The sequence below is a fragment of the Eucyclogobius newberryi genome, unplaced genomic scaffold (assembly GCF_026437365.1).
Source record: "Eucyclogobius newberryi isolate DKJ021-1_F unplaced genomic scaffold, fEucNew1.0.hap1 SCAF_18, whole genome shotgun sequence".
NCBI lineage: Eukaryota > Metazoa > Chordata > Actinopteri > Gobiiformes > Gobiidae > Eucyclogobius > Eucyclogobius newberryi.
In genome coordinates this window covers 7,312,012-7,330,724 of record NW_027315812.1, presented here as the reverse complement: position 1 = coordinate 7,330,724, position 18,713 = coordinate 7,312,012, and the positions used below count along the sequence as shown (strand labels likewise).

Genomic DNA, 18,713 nt, shown 5'->3' with positions numbered 1-18,713 from the left:
AAAAAAAATCAGGTACAGCCGTTTAATGTATTATTCATTCACCTCCTACGCACACAGGTAGTAGCTTTTAATTATGATTTGCTTGAGATTATGAGGATTAATGTGCACACCAGCAGGGAGTACAGAGATTTGCAAGTGAATCGTGAGTTTAATCAGCCTTTTTTGCATGTAAATGCAGTTTCCTGGTGCTTTTTAGTTGAATTTACAGTGTTTTTGTGATCTTATTAGAATGCAGTTTGGGTCAAAAGCCACTTTCACGCCACCGTCTCCTTTAGTCAACAGATCGATTAGATGAGGATCCTTTTAATCGGTCGAGATTACATTTCCCTGACTTCAGCCCTGGTGTGGACAGATTCAGCTCATCGCCGTGGAGATAGTGACAGAGGAACGGACGGTAAAGATCTGGCTGATGCTCGTCCGGATCGTAAAAGTGTAACGGCGATCGGAGCCATGATCATCCGCTGAAGAACTACAATTCCACTTGAGCGCGGGGGAAATGTTCAACGTGCAAATCAAAGAGGGAAATGTCACATGATTTGACATCAAAAATCTTTAAAAATCAATAAAAAGAACACCCACTTTTGACCTAACAGTGAATTTCGACTCATAACGTCTCATAACTTTGTTCATCCAAAAGCTGGTCGGACATGATTTGAAGAATACATTACAGTTACCGTATTTTCCATAGTATAAGTCGCACCAGCAAAAAATATATAATAGAGAAGAAAAAACATATAAGTCGCATTTTTTGGGGACATTTATTTGATAAAATCCAAGACCAAGAACAGACACAAGCATGCTAACGCTAACACCTTCAGCTACATGACGTATGCTAACGCTAACACCTTCAGCTACATGAGGCACAGACAGAACTGTGGTAAGTGTCTGGTATGTTAACGTAACATATGAACAGTTATTCAGATAACTATAGCATAAAGAACATGCTAACAAGTTTACCAAAGCATCAGTTTTACCCCAAATCACTAAATCCATTGAATTCTTCTTCCTCTGTGTCACTTCTAAACAACTCCACAAACTCCAGAGGAAGAGGAAGTGCAGATTCTTCTTCTGCGTCGCTTAGAGCCTAGAGCGTCCTCTTGTGGTTGCCAGTGTGAAAATAACGGATAATATCACATATAAGTCGCTCTGGAGTATAAGTCGCCCGGTCAAACTATGAAAAAAGGCGTGACTTATAGTCTAGAAAATACGGAACACATCTTAATCACGTCGAGTTTTCTCATGCGCAAATTGTGTTTCTTAAAGGAAAGGACTGAATGTTTCTGTATAGTATCTATATAAGTATCGGTCGATGATACGTTTCTGCAGATACAAAACCAAAGTATTGGAGCCGAAAGAGCAGAATTGGCGCATACCCAGTGCTGAACGTTATAAATAATTTCGCCTATTAGTCGCAGATACACCACTTCGCTCTGACCTCTGCACATCTCGCAGCCAATGGAGCTCGGAGTGGTTCAAAGTTTAGGAATCCCTTTAAATTCCATTAGCTGTGCAGTATTTATCACGGCCTTTTGTCTCCCCCGGTTACCGATAACACGGAGCGCCGCGGGGCCTTGAACCGTCCCAAAAAACACTGTAAAAGCATCCTTCTCTATGCATGACGGGTCAGCGCTCTTATTGTTCTCGGGTGAGGGACGCGGCGGCGCTCTCCGGTGGCTCGCAAATGAACTGTGTGAGGAGCAGATGATGAATTTTTTACGCCGCTGCAGAATACAAAAGACTAAACGGACTGGTGAGAAAGCAAATGGCTATTCTCGTCCGACAGTATCCGTACTCTCTCATTGTGTTCTAGATGTATGAAACGGCAGCCAGAGTACAGGACAACAGGTACACACGCCTTCGCCGCGTTCCAGAGCACCATTTACCACCAAATACCGTGGATTTCCAACACAAAAAGGGTTTTTCCTCATGCATTTTTTAAACTTTTGCACTTGTTTTGTGTCTCCCCGGGATGGGTCTATTGTGGTATACTGATCACGTTTTATGGCCCGTGGAGGGGCACGGCAGCCAAATTGGAAAAGAAATGGCTTGCCTTGAGTATAAATCAGGGGTGGAATCGGGCATGTCAGAACTATAAAATGGAAAAGTCATCTTTAAAATGCCCGACCTGATAATTACAAGCGAAGCGCAGCAGCCGACAGCGCACGGCCTTGTAAAGCCCATTTCAGAGTTCAGCGTAGGACATGTACTGCGAGTACTGGGGCGGTGCTACAAGTACGAATATTTTCACAATTTACTATATGTGTGTCTGTACCCAAAGTAACCGGTTGCAGTGTTGGCACGAAGACAACCGTTCAGCTTTACATTCATTCGCTGCCGATTTACCAAACACGTGCGCACGTGATTGGATGAAGGAAACCAAAGAACCTGGGGAGAACCCGCAATATCACACGGTAACACACGGTAACACACGATAACACGCGGTAACACACGGTAACACACGATAACACACGGTAACACGCGGTAACCCGCGGTATCACACGGTAACACGTTGTATCACACGGTAACACACGGTGACACGCGGTAACACGTGGTATCACACGGTAACACGCGGTAACACGTGGTATCACACGGTAACACGCGGTAACACGTGGTATCACACGGTAACACACGGTAACACGCGGTATCACACGGTATCACACGGTAAAACGCTGTATCACACAGTAACACGCTGTATCACACAGTAACACGCGGTAACACACAGTAACACGTGGTATCACACGGTAACACGCTCTATCACAGAGTAACACGTGGTAATACACGATAACATGCGGTAACACGATAACACACGGTAACACACGATAACACGCGGTAACACGCGGTATCACACGGTAACACACGGTAACACGCTGTATCACACGTAACACGCGGTAACACGTGGTATTACACGGTAACACACGGTAACACGTGGTATCACACGGTAACACGCGGTAACACGTGGTATCACACGGTAACACGCGGTAACACGCGGTAACACGTGGTATCACGCGGTATCACACGGTATCACACGGTAACACGCGGTATCACACAGTAACACGCGGTAACACGCGATAACACGCGGTAACACGCGGTATCACACGGTAACACACGGTAACACGCGGTATCACACAGTAACACGTGGTATCACACGGTAACACGCGGTAACACGTGGTATCACACGGTAACACACGGTAACACGCGGTATCACACGGTAACACACGGTAACACGCGGTATCACACAATAACACGCGGTAACACGCGGTAACACGCGGTAACACGCGATAACACACGGTAACACGCTGTATCACACAGTAACACGTGGTAACACACGATAACATGCGGTAACACGATAACACGCGGTAACACACGGTAACACACGCTATCACACGGTAACACACGGTATCACACGGTAACACACGGTAACACTCGGTATCACACAGTAACACGCGGTAACACGCGATAACATGCGGTATCACACGGTAACACGCTGTATCACACGGTAACACGCGGTAACACACAGTAACACGTGGTATCACACGGTAACACGCTGTATCACACAGTAACACGCGGTAACACGATAACACGCGGTAACACACAATAACACACGATAACACGCGGTATCACACGGTAACACACGGTAACACACGGTAACACGCTGTATCACACGTAACACGCGGTAACACGTGGTATTACACGGTAACACATGGTATTACACGGTAACACGTGGTATCACACGGTAACACGTGGTATCACACGGTAATACACAGTAACACGCGGTAACACACGGTAACACGCGGTATCACACTGTAACACACGATAACACGCGGTAACACGCGGTATCACATGTTAACACACGGTAACACGCTGTATCACACAGTAACACGCTGTAACACGTGGTATCACACGGTAACACATGGTATTACACGGTAACACGTGGTATCACACGGTAACACGTGGTATCACACGGTAATACACAGTAACACGCGGTAACACACGGTAACACGCGGTATCACACTGTAACACACGATAACACGCGGTAACACGCGGTATCACATGTTAACACACGGTAACACGCTGTATCACACAGTAACACGCGGTAACACGTGGTATCACACGGTAACATGCTGTAACACGCGGTAACACGTGGTATCACACAGTAACACACGGTAACACACGATAACACGGTAACATGTGGTATCACACGGTAACACATGGTAACACACTGTAACACAAGGTAACACTAGGTAACATGCGGTAACACACGGTAACATGCGGTGACACACGGTAACATGTGGTAACACGAGGTAACACACGGTAACACGCGGTAACATGAGGTAACACGCGGTAACATGCGGTAATACGCGGTAACACGCGGTAACACGCGTATCACACTGTAACACACGATAACACGCGGTAACACACGGTAACACGCTGTATCACACAGTAACACGCGGTAACACGCAGTAACACGTGGTATCACACGGTATCACACAGTAACACGCGGTATCACACGGTAACACACAGTAACACGCGGTGACACACAGTAACACGCGGTATCACACGGTAACACGTGGTATCACTCGGTAACACGCTGTATCACACGGTAACATGCGGTAACACGGGGTATCACACAGTAACACACGGTAACACGCGGTGACACGCGGTAATACGCTGTATCACACAGTAACACGCGGTAACACGCAGTAACACGTGGTATCACACGGTATCACACAGTAACACGCGGTATCACACGGTAACACACAGTAACACGCGGTGACACACAGTAACACGCGGTATCACACGGTAACACGTGGTATCACTCGGTAACACGCTGTATCACACGGTAACATGCGGTAACACGGGGTATCACACAGTAACACACGGTAACACGCGGTGACACGCGGTAATACGCGGTAACACACGGTAACATGTGGTATCACACTGTAACACACGGTAACACACGATAACACACGGTAACATGCGGTAACACACGGTAACATGTGGTGACACACGGTAACATGCGGTAACACGCGGTAACACACGATAACACACGGTAACACACTGTAACACACGGCAACACACAATAACACACGGTAACATGTGGTAACAAACGGTACCATGCAGTGACATATGGTAACACGCGGTAACACACGGTAACACGCGGTAACACGCGGTAGTACGCGGTAACACACGATAATACGCGGTAACACGGCATTTTTTGGCTGGTGCGACTTATACTCCAGTGCGACTTACAGTAGATTTGCTGTAGATTCGCAAAACTTACCAGAAAAATCTTTTAGCTTTTAACAGTAATGGAATTCACTGTTCAGCTGCTTATTTAATTCACTTTTATCATTAAGAAGCCCCAAAATAAACCCCACGAGTGAATAAATAAATATGTGTCTAAATATTGACTCTAACTGTGCCAATGCTACAATAATCCAACTGTCCAACTGTGTACAATCCAAAAAAGTACTCACGAATGAACTTATTCACGCCGTTTGAGTGCTACTTCCTTCTTTGTCACCTGGCGCACAGAGTTCACACATTTGCATTCCTGTTCTTTCTCAATTGTATAACACGACAAACTGCACATCTGCCAGAATCCCACGTGTTCAGAGTTTTGAATCCAGACTCGGGAAAAAAAGCCGAGCAACACACTTTAAAGCTGCGATTTTTCACAGGCATTAATTACACATAATAGGGATCCTTGTTTGCACCAGCGCGTTCGATTCGCGGCGTCGCCCCTAACGCTTTTACCGCCTCAGATGCTGTGTTTACGTTGTGTTCTCTTTTTTTTTTTATCGTTTACGAGCGTTGCTTTACGAGAACAAACTTTGGACGCCGTCGGAAAACACCAGCTGTGCGCGTTTGTACCTCCAACTTTCGGCGGATTCAGCGGGAACGGGAAGATAACGGAACAAACGAAAGCTGCGGCGGTAAAAAGGGCGAAAAGTCCCGGGCGAAGCTCCAGTTCGAGCCGTGACGCGTCGATGTCGGTTTTGACCACGGCAGGAAGTGTGTTTGAAGTACTGTTGAGTTCAATTTACAGTGACTGGATTGTATTGATTAAACAGAACAAAACCGTGTGACATACTGGATAATAGATGTATATTAGATGTATAATCGATGTATTTTTGGGGGGGATTCAGAGCCAAAATGAATGTAATTAAGGCCAAATATTACAGACATAAATATTTGTTGTAATGTTTGTTCTTTCAACAACCTGAAATCCACAGAATACTTCAAACAGCACCATTAAATAAACATGGGACAGAGTCAAATCAAAGGCGTTCATAGAGATAGTGAAGCAAAGAGTTTAAACTATTCTACAGATTCTAATGCAATTTTGATACATTTTTACACATGAAATGCCACAATATTAGGAAAATATATTTATTTATTACACGCTAATTACAACTAGGTGGGAAATGTCCATGGTTTACACTGGGAAACTAGTTACACGGATAATAAATGAATTTGAGGTTGAAAACACTGCATCCAGGTGTGAAACAACAGCATTGTTCAACCTGCACAATATGTTTTATTGTCTTTTTAATACATTTGCATTCATAGATTAATATGGAACATAGTGAAAGAAAGATCCAAGAGAGAATGTGAAGCAAAGAGTTTAAAGCATTATTCAGATCTTAAATATATGCAATATTGGCCATTTTTACACATGAAATACCATTATATGAGGAAAAATGAATTACTGAATTACTGTATTTTCCGGACTATAAGTCGCACCATTTCTTCATAATTTGGCCGGCGACTTATATGTGATATTGTCCGTTATTTTCACACTGACAACCACAAGAGGGCGCTCTAGGCTCTAAGCGACGCAGAAGAAGAATCTGCACTTCCTCTTCCTCTGGAGTTTGTGGAGTTGTTTAGAAGTGACACAGAGGAAGAAGAATTCAATGGATTTAGTGATTTGGGGTAAAACTGATGCTTTGGTAAACGTGTTAGCATGTTCTTTATGCTATAGTTATCTGAAGAACTGTTCATATGTTACGTTAACATACCAGACACTTACCACAGTTCTGTCTGTGCCTCATATTTATTTATGGGAGATCTTCTGCTGAAAGTGTTTTTCAGACTTCCTATAAGTGATCTGTTCTTCTGTATCTACCTCTGTATCTACCTGCGTTGCACCAATGAAATTTCCCCATGTGGGACAATAAAGGAATATCTTATCTTATCTTATGTAGCTGAAGGTGTTAGCGTTAGCGTACGTCATATAGCTGAAGGTGTTAGCGTTAGCATACGCACACCTATTCACCATGTCCAGTGCGACTTATAATCCGGAGAATACGGTAGTACAACTAGGTGGGAAAAGTCTATGTCACACACTGGAAAACGAGTTGCACAGACGCTAATTGGGGAACTGGAGGTTGAAAACACCGCATTCTGTCAAAACTCTCATGACAATAAAACCAAACATAACGAGCACATAAGCGAGCCGCTCAACGTTCAGGGTCCATATGTTTGTCGACGCAGCGCTCCGCTTTAAAAAAACGGAGCCGTTTCCTGCCGCCGCCGTGCCGACCGCGCATTAGATGGAGTTCGGAGCGTGACTTGATGATGCAGCAGGATGGGCCGCGACGACGGAATTGATTTGTGTTCAGCGGGATGACTTTAAGTGACAATACTCTTCAGATTAAAGGCTGCGATGACACTGACGGATGCGGACGGCGACAGTGATGAATGGATTTAGGCCCGAATGCGTTGCGCGCATTACGCTCCCGCTTAAGCCGCTTAATATCCAGGCGGCGAAGACGGCAAGCTCGATAAAAAAGGACAAGAAAAGGCTATCATTCCCCATTTTACGTCGACAGATATTATGTTAAAAGGTCAAATAAGCCTCGTTTCCATGGGAGCAGTGTGGTCCTGACGTGTTTCTGCTGTCTGAGGGGGCTCTGTAATAATCATCCTTCGACAAACGCTGACTTGATCTCACGATAAACCGCTGCGTTTCCGGATCACTTTGTTTGTTGACTCGACGGACTTAGCAAAACAAAGCTAGCACGTGTTAGCATTGCGTCAAGACCCAAAACTATCATATTTCCAGTGCATGGTGCATGTGTGGGGTGACCGGACGTCCTTATTTATGTCCCGTTTCCCATCAAATGTATGCAAAAGCATTGATTTGTCCCAGTTTTGACCACTTTGAGCCCTTCCAACAGTAAAGAAGGGAATATATTGTCGTTTCTATAGCCAAACTAGAGAAAATCTGGCTTTAGAACAACCAGAACAAACAAAGAGCACTATTTCCACGGATAAAAGTCTCTCAGATTATACATTGAGCTGTGAAAGAAGTATGAATGATCCGAGTGCATACAAATGTACTTAATTACCTGCGTTTTTTACTCTTTTATTGTTACTTCTCATTCCAACCCGGGGCCGACATCATCCAAACCCAACGCGTGTCGTAATAAAACGTGGAAACACGGAAAAAGCCGACAATAAACTGGGATTTGTGTCTCGTTTCCTCTAACTTTAGCCTCGTCTCACAGCGCCACAAACATGGAATCACTAAATGTGTTTTTTGTGAACTTATGAGACTGCTCTTTGTGAAGAAAAAAAAAAGTGTAATTCAGGTAAGATTTGGACTTATTAATGCGAGAGCCGGGCCATCGCAGAAGCGTGACGGGGCCTGGGAGACCTGTCAGTTACGCTTGTTTTCATTCGCCCCGTTGTACAAGGTCATCTTCCCTGCCCCGTCTCTCCTCAAAGGGTGGTCTCCTGTGCGTTTCTGAGGTCCATAAATCATCGCCATTCTGAGTATTTCTGCCAAAAAGTCCTGTTCATAACAACTGCGTGCTTATATTACACTTTAACACTTTACAATGGATACGTTGATTATTTAAGGCTGGTTTAATTTAACATAGAGTGCGTATTTGCCCTCTAACTGGACAGTACTTTGGTCAAAACGGCCATCAGGGCTGCAAGATTCATTGTAATGAACAAATACCATATTTTCCGGACTATTTTTGACACCTTTTTTAGTAGTTTTGGTATTTATGTGATATTGTTCAGTATTTTCACATTGGCAACCACAAGAGGGCGCTCTAGGCTCTAAGCGACGCAGAAGAAGAATCTGCACTTTCTCTTCCTCTGGAGTTTGTGGAGTTGTTTAGAAGTGACACAGAGGAAGAAGAATTCAATGGATTTAGTGATTTGGGGTAAAACTGATGCTTTGGTAAACTTGTTAGCATGTTCTTTATGCTATAGTTATCTGAATAACTGTTAATATGTTACGTTAACATACCAGACACTTACCACAGTTCTGTCTGTGCCTCATGTAGCTGAAGGTGTTAGCGTCAGCATACGTACACCTATTCAAATAAATTTCCCCCAAAAATGCGACTTATACTCCGGAAAATACGGTAGTAAAGGCTGCAATATTTGAAGAACAATCATTTCCTCCACAAATAACAAACTAAAATACACGTTACTCTTTCATTAGTCGGCCAGATCATGAGCCGACTTCAGTCTTTTTGTCAATTCTCCTGGACGTGTTAAAAAAGTCACTTTAAATGTATTATTAAAACATAATAATTGACTCACAATCGCGACACTTGCCAGAAAAATCACACTTTCCCAACACTTTGAAGACGCTTTTGACACACTCGTTTAACTCCCTGTTCAGCTGCTTAATTCACACATATTTAATTCACTTTTATTACTAAGAAGCCCCGAAATAAACCCCACGAGTGAATAAATAGAAACGTGTGTAAATATTGACTGTAACTGTGCCCCTGCAACAATAATCCAATTAAGTCAAACATCTTTTTCCTTCACGGAGCTTTATGCGCTAATTAAAGAAGACTTGGTCAAAAGGCAAACGAGCCCACAGACCTCAGCCCAATGCGGTTTGCATAATAAGGGTTAATCACGTTAATTGCATATCTAAGGATTATATAGTTTTAACATAAATTGTGGCTAATGGCGTGCGCGTTGGTTCGTCAGACTGGGAGCCTGTGGGGCCCAGGATAAGAAGTTCCCCTTTAAGACACTTCAGCCGGACTGCGGTTTAATCCTGGACTCTGCGGCTGAAGCCATTCTGCAGAGAGCGAGGCTTTGGAAAGGCTCTCCACCCGTTTGGGGGATGGAGGTTTTAAAAAGACTGATAATGGCACGTTCGGCTCGTGTGTGTTTCGTGTATTGTTTATGTAAGTGTTTTTTACAAGAATCTAAGGATAATATATGGATATGTGTGTGTGAAAGATATTACAGCACCAGCAGAAGGCCTAATTTAATTTTCATTCAGTTTTGATTGCAGTTTTCCCACAGTATGTGCACATTTGTGGTAAAGTATATAATATCTGTAGATAAAAAATGGTTTAAAAAAAAATGGTTGAGCGTATTTAAAGGTGGAATGGACGATTTTTTTCAGCAAATTTTGTATCATATTTCCTCGTGGCGTGGATAAATCATTAGTCCTGCCACGTATCAATCATAAAACGCACCTACCGCTCACCTGCAGCCACGTGCAGTTCGTCCTCATGTTTCCGCGTGCCTAAGCGCATGGATCTATCATAATATAGTTCCCTCAGTGTACGGGGCAAAATGAAGACGGAGAAAGACAGTTCGAGCTGACTCAGAAGTGGACAGAAATCTACGGGAGACGAGAGATGCGATGCGCTCCGTTGCGCTAATAAACAAACGCATGTGTGTGTTGTATCAGTCCATACGGGGGAGTGCGCATGCGCACTTCCACCTGCGTTCTCAAATCGCCGAAAAATCGTCCATTGCGCCTTTAAGTAATTGCTGTCTATCATAATCCCCTATTAATATACATTAAAAAAATAAAAATAAAATAGTACATACCGGTAAGTAATAAAACAAATAAAACAAATAAAATGAACGAAATGAACAAAAATGAATAAAATGAATCAATAGAATGAATAATACTGTACGTTACTTTCATATAGCATTTTCACAATTCCCGATTAATTTTTAATTCTTATTTTTTTAATTATAATTTTCATTGTTCATTGTTTTATTGTTTTGTGTTGCATCAAATCACCAGGACAAGTTCCAATGTTTGTGACTTTTGTTTATTGACAATGGCAATAAACCTTGTTCTGATTCCCACTTTCCTCTTCACCAAATGAAATTATTAAAGATTCAATCAGCTTCATGACAAAAAAATGTATCAGCGCTTGACTGAAATATCTTTGCTGCTCCATCTGTTGCTGTTACTCCAATACACGAGAATAGACCTCATATTGTATGTATAAATGTGTTTTTATGTATTTGTTCATTTTAATGAATGTTTTATTTGTGTTTTAGTGTGTGTTTGTTGTCTTGTGTTTTAACAGAGACCCGTGGAAAAAGAACTGTTCTCATTGGGTTTCCCCTGTATGAATAAATAAAACAAAAGAATAAAATGAATGAATGAAATCCCATTATGTCGCCTCCAGTCCACATTTCAGAATATATATCGTTTCTTCTGTTTTGTGCTGTGTTCAGACAAAGCTTTCTGATACTTTCCAGAACACAACACAGAACTTTCTCCACAGTCCATTAGTTTGAACATTACTGTGGGCTGCGGCTTTAAGGCATTAACTTTCATGTGGCAACACGCGACTTCACTCAGAGCTTAAGACTACGTGGCACTACTTGCTTTGCATAATGTGTTTTCCTTCCGTTAATTGCGTGACGTGGATTACGCAGCTCAGTCGTACTCTGAGCCTAATCGGAGGCGCGTTCGTTAGTCCGGCTGCGGCTCGGGATAAGGAAATCCCTTTGACGTAGTTCGGGCGTCGTACCTGCCGACGTGTGCGCGCGGAAACTGTGGACGAGGTGGAGCTAAGTGTCTGGCTCAAGGACACGTCGGCAGTAGAGCGTGAGGGAGCTGGGTCTGAGCCTTCGTGAGGGCTGAGGGCTGCTTGCTCCGCTGGCCTTTTTACCTTCTTTCCTCCCTTTTTGAAACTTCAGAACTGCTAAGCTCCGCCTCTTTACAGTGATAAGCCCCGCCTATTCGCAGTGATAAGTCCCGCCTCTTCATAGTGGGTAGCCGTTTGTATATTTACATTTTCCAAAAGTGGCTTCGAGACATTTTAGAAACTACGAGTATCACTGAGACTCTTAATTCTTCGACACCTAAGTGCAGATAAGTGGGCGGGGATAGGGGGTACGTGGAAACAGGAATTTTCTAAGGATAACACAGGATTAACTCCAACACAACTTTGAGTGAACGGATGACGAGGAAACACTGTTGGAACAACACTAAAAGCAAATTTAAGTGGATTTTTTGCATAAAATGTTCCCTTTTATATTGTTCTTGACATGACATAAAAGTGCATTAAAGGCGTAAAGGACGATTTTTCGCCGATTTGAGAACTCAAGCAGAAGTGCGCATGCACTCACCGTGCGGAAGCAGAGAAAAGCCTCGCGGCCACAGGTGCATTTGTTTATTAGCGCGACGGATCGCATCGCATCTCTCGTCTCCCGTAGATTTCTGTCTCTTCTGAGCTCGAACTGTCTTTCTCTGTCTTAATTTTGCCCCGTAAACTGAGGGAACTATATTATGATAGATCAATGCGCTTAGCCATGGGGAAACATGCTGCTCTCATGGGGACGAGCCGCACGCGGCTGCAGGTGAGCGGTAGGTGCGTTTTATGATTGACACGTGACAGGACTAATCGGCCGTCCACGCCACGAGGAAATGAGACTTAGATTTGGCGTCAAAAAATCGTCCATTCAACCTTTAATGTTACTGTCCATGCTCAAATAAATAAGTCATGTTTTTTCAACGATAAGGCCGGTCTCAGCAAGTCGCAAAAGACGTAAAGTCAGCTTCTTCTGCTTTTATTCAACTTATTTAACTGCTTTATTTCACTTCTCTGAGCCTCTACGCCGTGTTCCACATCTGCCCTGGAACTATATAACGACCGATCTCGATGCAAATGCCGTAAACAACTCCAGTTACTAACGTGTACTTCCTGTTTTTAACTTTGTCGGCTCAATACACGACGTGCGAGTCACTGGAAATACATCGACTCACAAGATCAAGAACGAGAAACGGGGAAGATCGGAGGACGAACTCGCCGTCGTACGTGTAAGCTAGCAGTAGTAGTCGAAGTAGCAGTAGCAGTAGAAAGTATTTGCAGTACCTGACCGGGCTGCCGCTGGCGTCCAGGTCCTGCGCCGTCACCGCCCCGATGATGGTCCCCGCCGGCGTGTCCTCGTACACGTCCATCACGTAGCGGTGCTTGTTGAACACCGGCGGCTCGTCCACGTCCAGCACGTTGATCTTGACCGTGGCCGTGTCCTTGAAGGCCCCGTGGCCCTGGAAGCGGGGGTCTGGGTGGGCGTTGGTGGCGTCCACTTTGAACGTGTAGGCCTTCTTCGTCTCGTAGTCCAGGGGCTGCGGAAAAAGAGAGGACGGAGAGGGGGGACGTTACGGCGGGGTTCATGTGTCGCTATGTGAGCTTAGGGGGAATAACGACGCTCTCCACGAGTTTAGAAACATTAAAAGATCAGATTTAAACACGTAAAAAGGCTCAAATTGCCGTGACAAATCCACTGCCGACCTTCTTTTCAGTAGTGCCATTCTCTCTCTTCTCCTCTCTTAACTCTCTTTCTTTCTCTCTCTCTTACTTTCTTTCTTTTCCTCTCTCTCTCTGTCTCTTCCTTTTTCTGTCTTCATCTCTCTCTCTCTCTCACTCTCTCTGTTTCTCCCTCTCTTACTTTCTCTCTCACTCTCTCTCTCTCACTGTATTTTCCTCTCTCTCTTTCTCTCTTTTTCTCTCTCTCTTTCCCTCTTTATTATTTTATGTATTTATTTAATATGGACATAGCATTGGACGAACCATCTCTTTCTTTCTCTTACTTTCTTTTCCTCTCTTTTTCTCTCTCCCTTTCTTTTCCTCTCTCTCTCTCTCTCTCTCTCTCTCTCTCTCTCTCTCTCTCTCTCTCTCTCTCTCTCTCTCTCTCTCTCTCTCTCTCTCTCTCTCTCTCTCTCTCTCTCTCTCTCTCTCTCTCTCTCTCTCTCTCTCTCTCTCTCTCTCTCTCTCTCTCTCTCTCTCTCTCTCTCTCTCTCTCTCTCTCTCTCTCTCTCTCTCTCTCTCTCTCTCTCTCTCTCTCTCGCTAAGTGCTGTTGTTCTGACCCGGTTCATGGTTTGTTTCTGTCATGACTGGTTCTGGTCACATGACATAAAGACTGGCGTGAAGTGCAATGTCTTCTCAGCACAAATGATAAACCATTAGAGCTAAAATATCCGCTTTAAACACCTAAAAAAGGCTCAAATTGCCATGACAAATCCACTTCCGACCTTCTTTTCAGCGTGGAGAACTGTAAACGCGCCGCGATTCCCCTCGAGTTAATTTTGTTATTGATCTTTTTTTGATGCAAGAAGTCGTGATCCTTCACTAAAATACTATCTGCGAGAAAAGTTTTCCAACAGCAGACGATAATACTCTAACATCACAGTATAATACTCTAACATCACAATATAATACTCTAACATGACAGTATAATACTCTAACATCACAGTATAATACTCTAACGTCACAGTATAATACTCTAACATCACAGTATAATACTCTAACATGACAGTATAATACTCTAACATCACAGTATAATACTCTAACATCACAGTATAATACTCTAACATCACAGTATAATACTCTAACGTCACAGTATAATACTCTAACATCACAGTATAATACTCTAACATCACAATATAATACTCTAACATGACAGTATAATACTCTAACATCACAGTATAATACTCTAACGTCACAGTATAATACTCTAACATCACAGTATAATACTCTAACATGACAGTATAATACTCTAACATCACAGTATAATACTCTAACATCACAGTATAATACTCTAACGTCACAGTATAATACTCTAACATCACAGTATAATACTCTAACGTCACAGTATAATACTCTAACATCACAGTATAATACTCTAACATCACAGTATAATACTCTAACATGACAGTATAATACTCTAACATCACAGTATAATACTCTAACGTCACAGTATAATACTCTAACATCACAGTATAATACTCTAACGTCACAGTATAATACTCTAACGTCACAGTATAATACTCTAACGTCACAGTATAATACTCTAACATCACAGTATAATACTCTAACGTCACAGTATAATACTCTAACATCACAGTATAATACTCTAACGTCACAGTATAATACTCTAACATCACAGTATAATACTCTAACGTCACAGTATAATACTCTAACGTCACAGTATAATACTCTAACATCACAGTATAATACTCTAACATCACAGTATAATACTCTAACGTCACAGTATAATACTCTAACATCACAGTATAATACTCTAACGTCACAGTATAATACTCTAACGTCACAGTATAATACTCTAACGTCACAGTATAATGTGGGACAATAAAGGATTATCTTATCTTATCTTAATACTCTAACGTCACAGTATAATACTCTAACATCACAGTATAATATAATACTTTCACCTCAAAGAATAATACTCAGACGATAATACTCTAACATCACAGTATAATACTCTAACGTCACAGTATAATACTCTAACGTCACAGTATAATACTCTAACGTCACAGTATAATACTCTAACGTCACAGTATAATACTCTAACGTCACAGTATAATACTCTAACATCACAGTATAATACTCTAACATGACAGTATAATACTCTAATGTCACAGTATAATACTCTAACGTCACAGTATAATACTCTAACGTCACAGTATAATACTCTAACGTCACAGTATAATACTCTAACGTCACAGTATAATACTCTAACATGACAGTATAATACTCTAACATCACATTATAATACTCTAACGTCACAGTATAATACTCTAACATCACAGTATAATACTCTAACGTCACAGTATAATACTCTAACGTCACAGTATAATACTCTAACGTCACAGTATAATACTCTAACGTCACAGTATAATACTCTAACGTCACAGTATAATACTCTAACGTCACAGTATAATACTCTAACATCACAGTATAATACTCTAACGTCACAGTATAATACTCTAACGTCACAGTATAATACTCTAACGTCACAGTATAATGTGGGACAATAAAGGATTATCTTATCTTATCTTAATACTCTAACGTCACAGTATAATACTCTAACATCACAGTATAATATAATACTTTCACCTCAAAGAATAATACTCAGACGATAATACTCTAACATCACAGTATAATACTCTAACGTCACAGTATAATACTCTAACGTCACAGTATAATACTCTAACGTGACAGTATAATACTCTAATGTCACAGTATAATACTCTAACGTCACAGTATAATACTCTAACGTCACAGTATAATACTCTAACGTCACAGTATAATACTCTAACGTCACAGTATAATACTCTAACATCACAGTATAATACTCTAACGTCACAGTATAATACTCTAACGTCACAGTATAATACTCTAACGTCACAGTATAATGTGGGACAATAAAGGATTATCTTATCTTATCTTAATACTCTAACGTCACAGTATAATACTCTAACATCACAGTATAATATAATACTTTCACCTCAAAGAATAATACTCAGACGATAATACTCTAACATCACAGTATAATACTCTAACGTCACAGTATAATACTCTAACGTCACAGTATAATACTCTAACATGACAGTATAATACTCTAATGTCACAGTATAATACTCTAACGTCACAGTATAATACTCTAACGTCACAGTATAATACTCTAACGTCACAGTATAATACTCTAACGTCACAGTATAATACTCTAACGTCACAGTATAATACTCTAACGTCACAGTATAATACTCTAACATCACAGTATAATACTCTAACATGACAGTATAATACTCTAACATCACATTATAATACTCTAACGTCACAGTATAATACTCTAACGTCACAGTATAATACTCTAACATGACAGTATAATACTCTAACATCACATTATAATACTCTAACATCACAGTATAATACTCTAACATCACAGTATACTATAATACTTTCACCTCAAAGAATAATACTCAGACGATAATACTCTAACATCACAGTATAATACTCTAACATCACAGTATAATACTCTAACGTCACAGTATAATACTCTAACATGACAGTATAATACTCTAACATCACATTATAATACTCTAACATGACAGTATAATACTCTAACATCACAGTATAATACTCTAACATGACAGTATAATACTCTAACGTCACAGTATAATACTCTAACATCACAGTATAATACTCTAACATGACAGTATAATACTCTAACATCACAGTATAATACTCTAACATGACAGTATAATACTCTAACATCACAGTATAATACTCTCACCTCACAGTATAACACTCTCACCTCACATTATAATACTCAGACGATAATACTCTAACATCACAGTATAATACTCTAACGTCACAGTATAATACTCTCACCTCACAGTATAATACTCTCACCTCACATTATAATACTCAGACGATAATACTCTAACATCACAGTATAATAGCAGACGATAATACTCCGGACTATAAGTCGCACCAGCCAAAAAATGCATAATAGAGAAGAAAAAAACATGTATAAGTTACTCCGGAGTATAAGTATAAGTATATAAGTATTAGTATATGTCGCACCCCGGCCAAAACTATGAAAAAAGGTGCAACTTATAGTACGGAAAATACGGTTGTATAGTTGTAGTACAGAAGTAGAACTAAAAGTAGCAGTAGTAGAAGCACATACAGCAGCTGTAATCATTGACAGAAAATGAATATCTTGATCATGTTTTAAGTGTATTGATAAGAATAAGATGTCAATCCAACAGAAATGTGTTAAAAACATGTTTTTAAACATGTTAGTCTAGGTTTAATAGTGAAATGTCTGTAAAATGAATCACTTTATACCCTTATGTTAAAGGAAACGTCATCGCATTTTGATTTTCTTTCTCTTTTCATCACATTTTTTTACCATGATATACACGATATTCAAGGTTTGCATATCTTCAAAACAACATCACGTACACTCGTCCAATAATACCTCTGTTATTCTGTCGTTCTTCATCTCCGCTCCTCTTTGAAAGACAGTAACTTCTTCCAAACGCCTTCACCTGCTCGAGCTTCTGATGTTCCTCTGACATATCTGCTCAGGGTCAATTAGAGGCGCGTGTGGGTGAAGCGGGCGTCGGCCCTCATGGATGTGGGGGGAGGCGGGGCGGGCGCTGCGTCTGCCTGTCTGCTGCGCTCTCATCTGTAACCACGGCGCTACGCTCACATCCGGTCACGCTCGGCCTGGTCGCTCCGGAGACATGCCTTTCGGTGTATTCTAAATTGCGGCACGTGTAAAGTAGTGTGTGGCAGCTGCCCTATCTCGCCCGAGCAGCACCTGAGCCCCTCTGGCAGGTCGCCGGGGCAACAGCGGCCGGCGCGCAGGTACGAGCCACGGCCCTCCAGGCTAAAGAGGGGTATAGTACTATTTTACACCACTAGGGATGCAATAGAAGAGGTGCAGCACTATTATACACCACTAAGGATGCAATAGAAGAGGTGTAGCACTATTATACACCACTAAGGATGCAATAGAAGAGGTGCAGCACTATTATACACCACTAGGGATGCAATAGAAGAGGTGTAGCACTATTTTACACCACTAAGGATGCAATAGAAGAGGTGCAGCACTATTATACACCACTAAGGATGCAATAGAAGAG

General features: G+C 41.7%; 1 protein-coding gene across 1 annotated transcript in view; it reads right to left on the bottom strand.

Moving 5' to 3' along the window:
• The window catches only part of LOC140364321 (cadherin-12-like), a 297,054-nt gene that overhangs the window by 48,439 nt on the left and 229,902 nt on the right, over positions 1-18,713 (bottom strand). Inside the window, exon 6 of the mRNA XM_072450418.1 lies at positions 13,125-13,378. Coding sequence (XP_072306519.1) covers positions 13,125-13,378 — 254 coding nt within the window. The remainder of the gene's footprint in view (positions 1-13,124; positions 13,379-18,713) is intronic.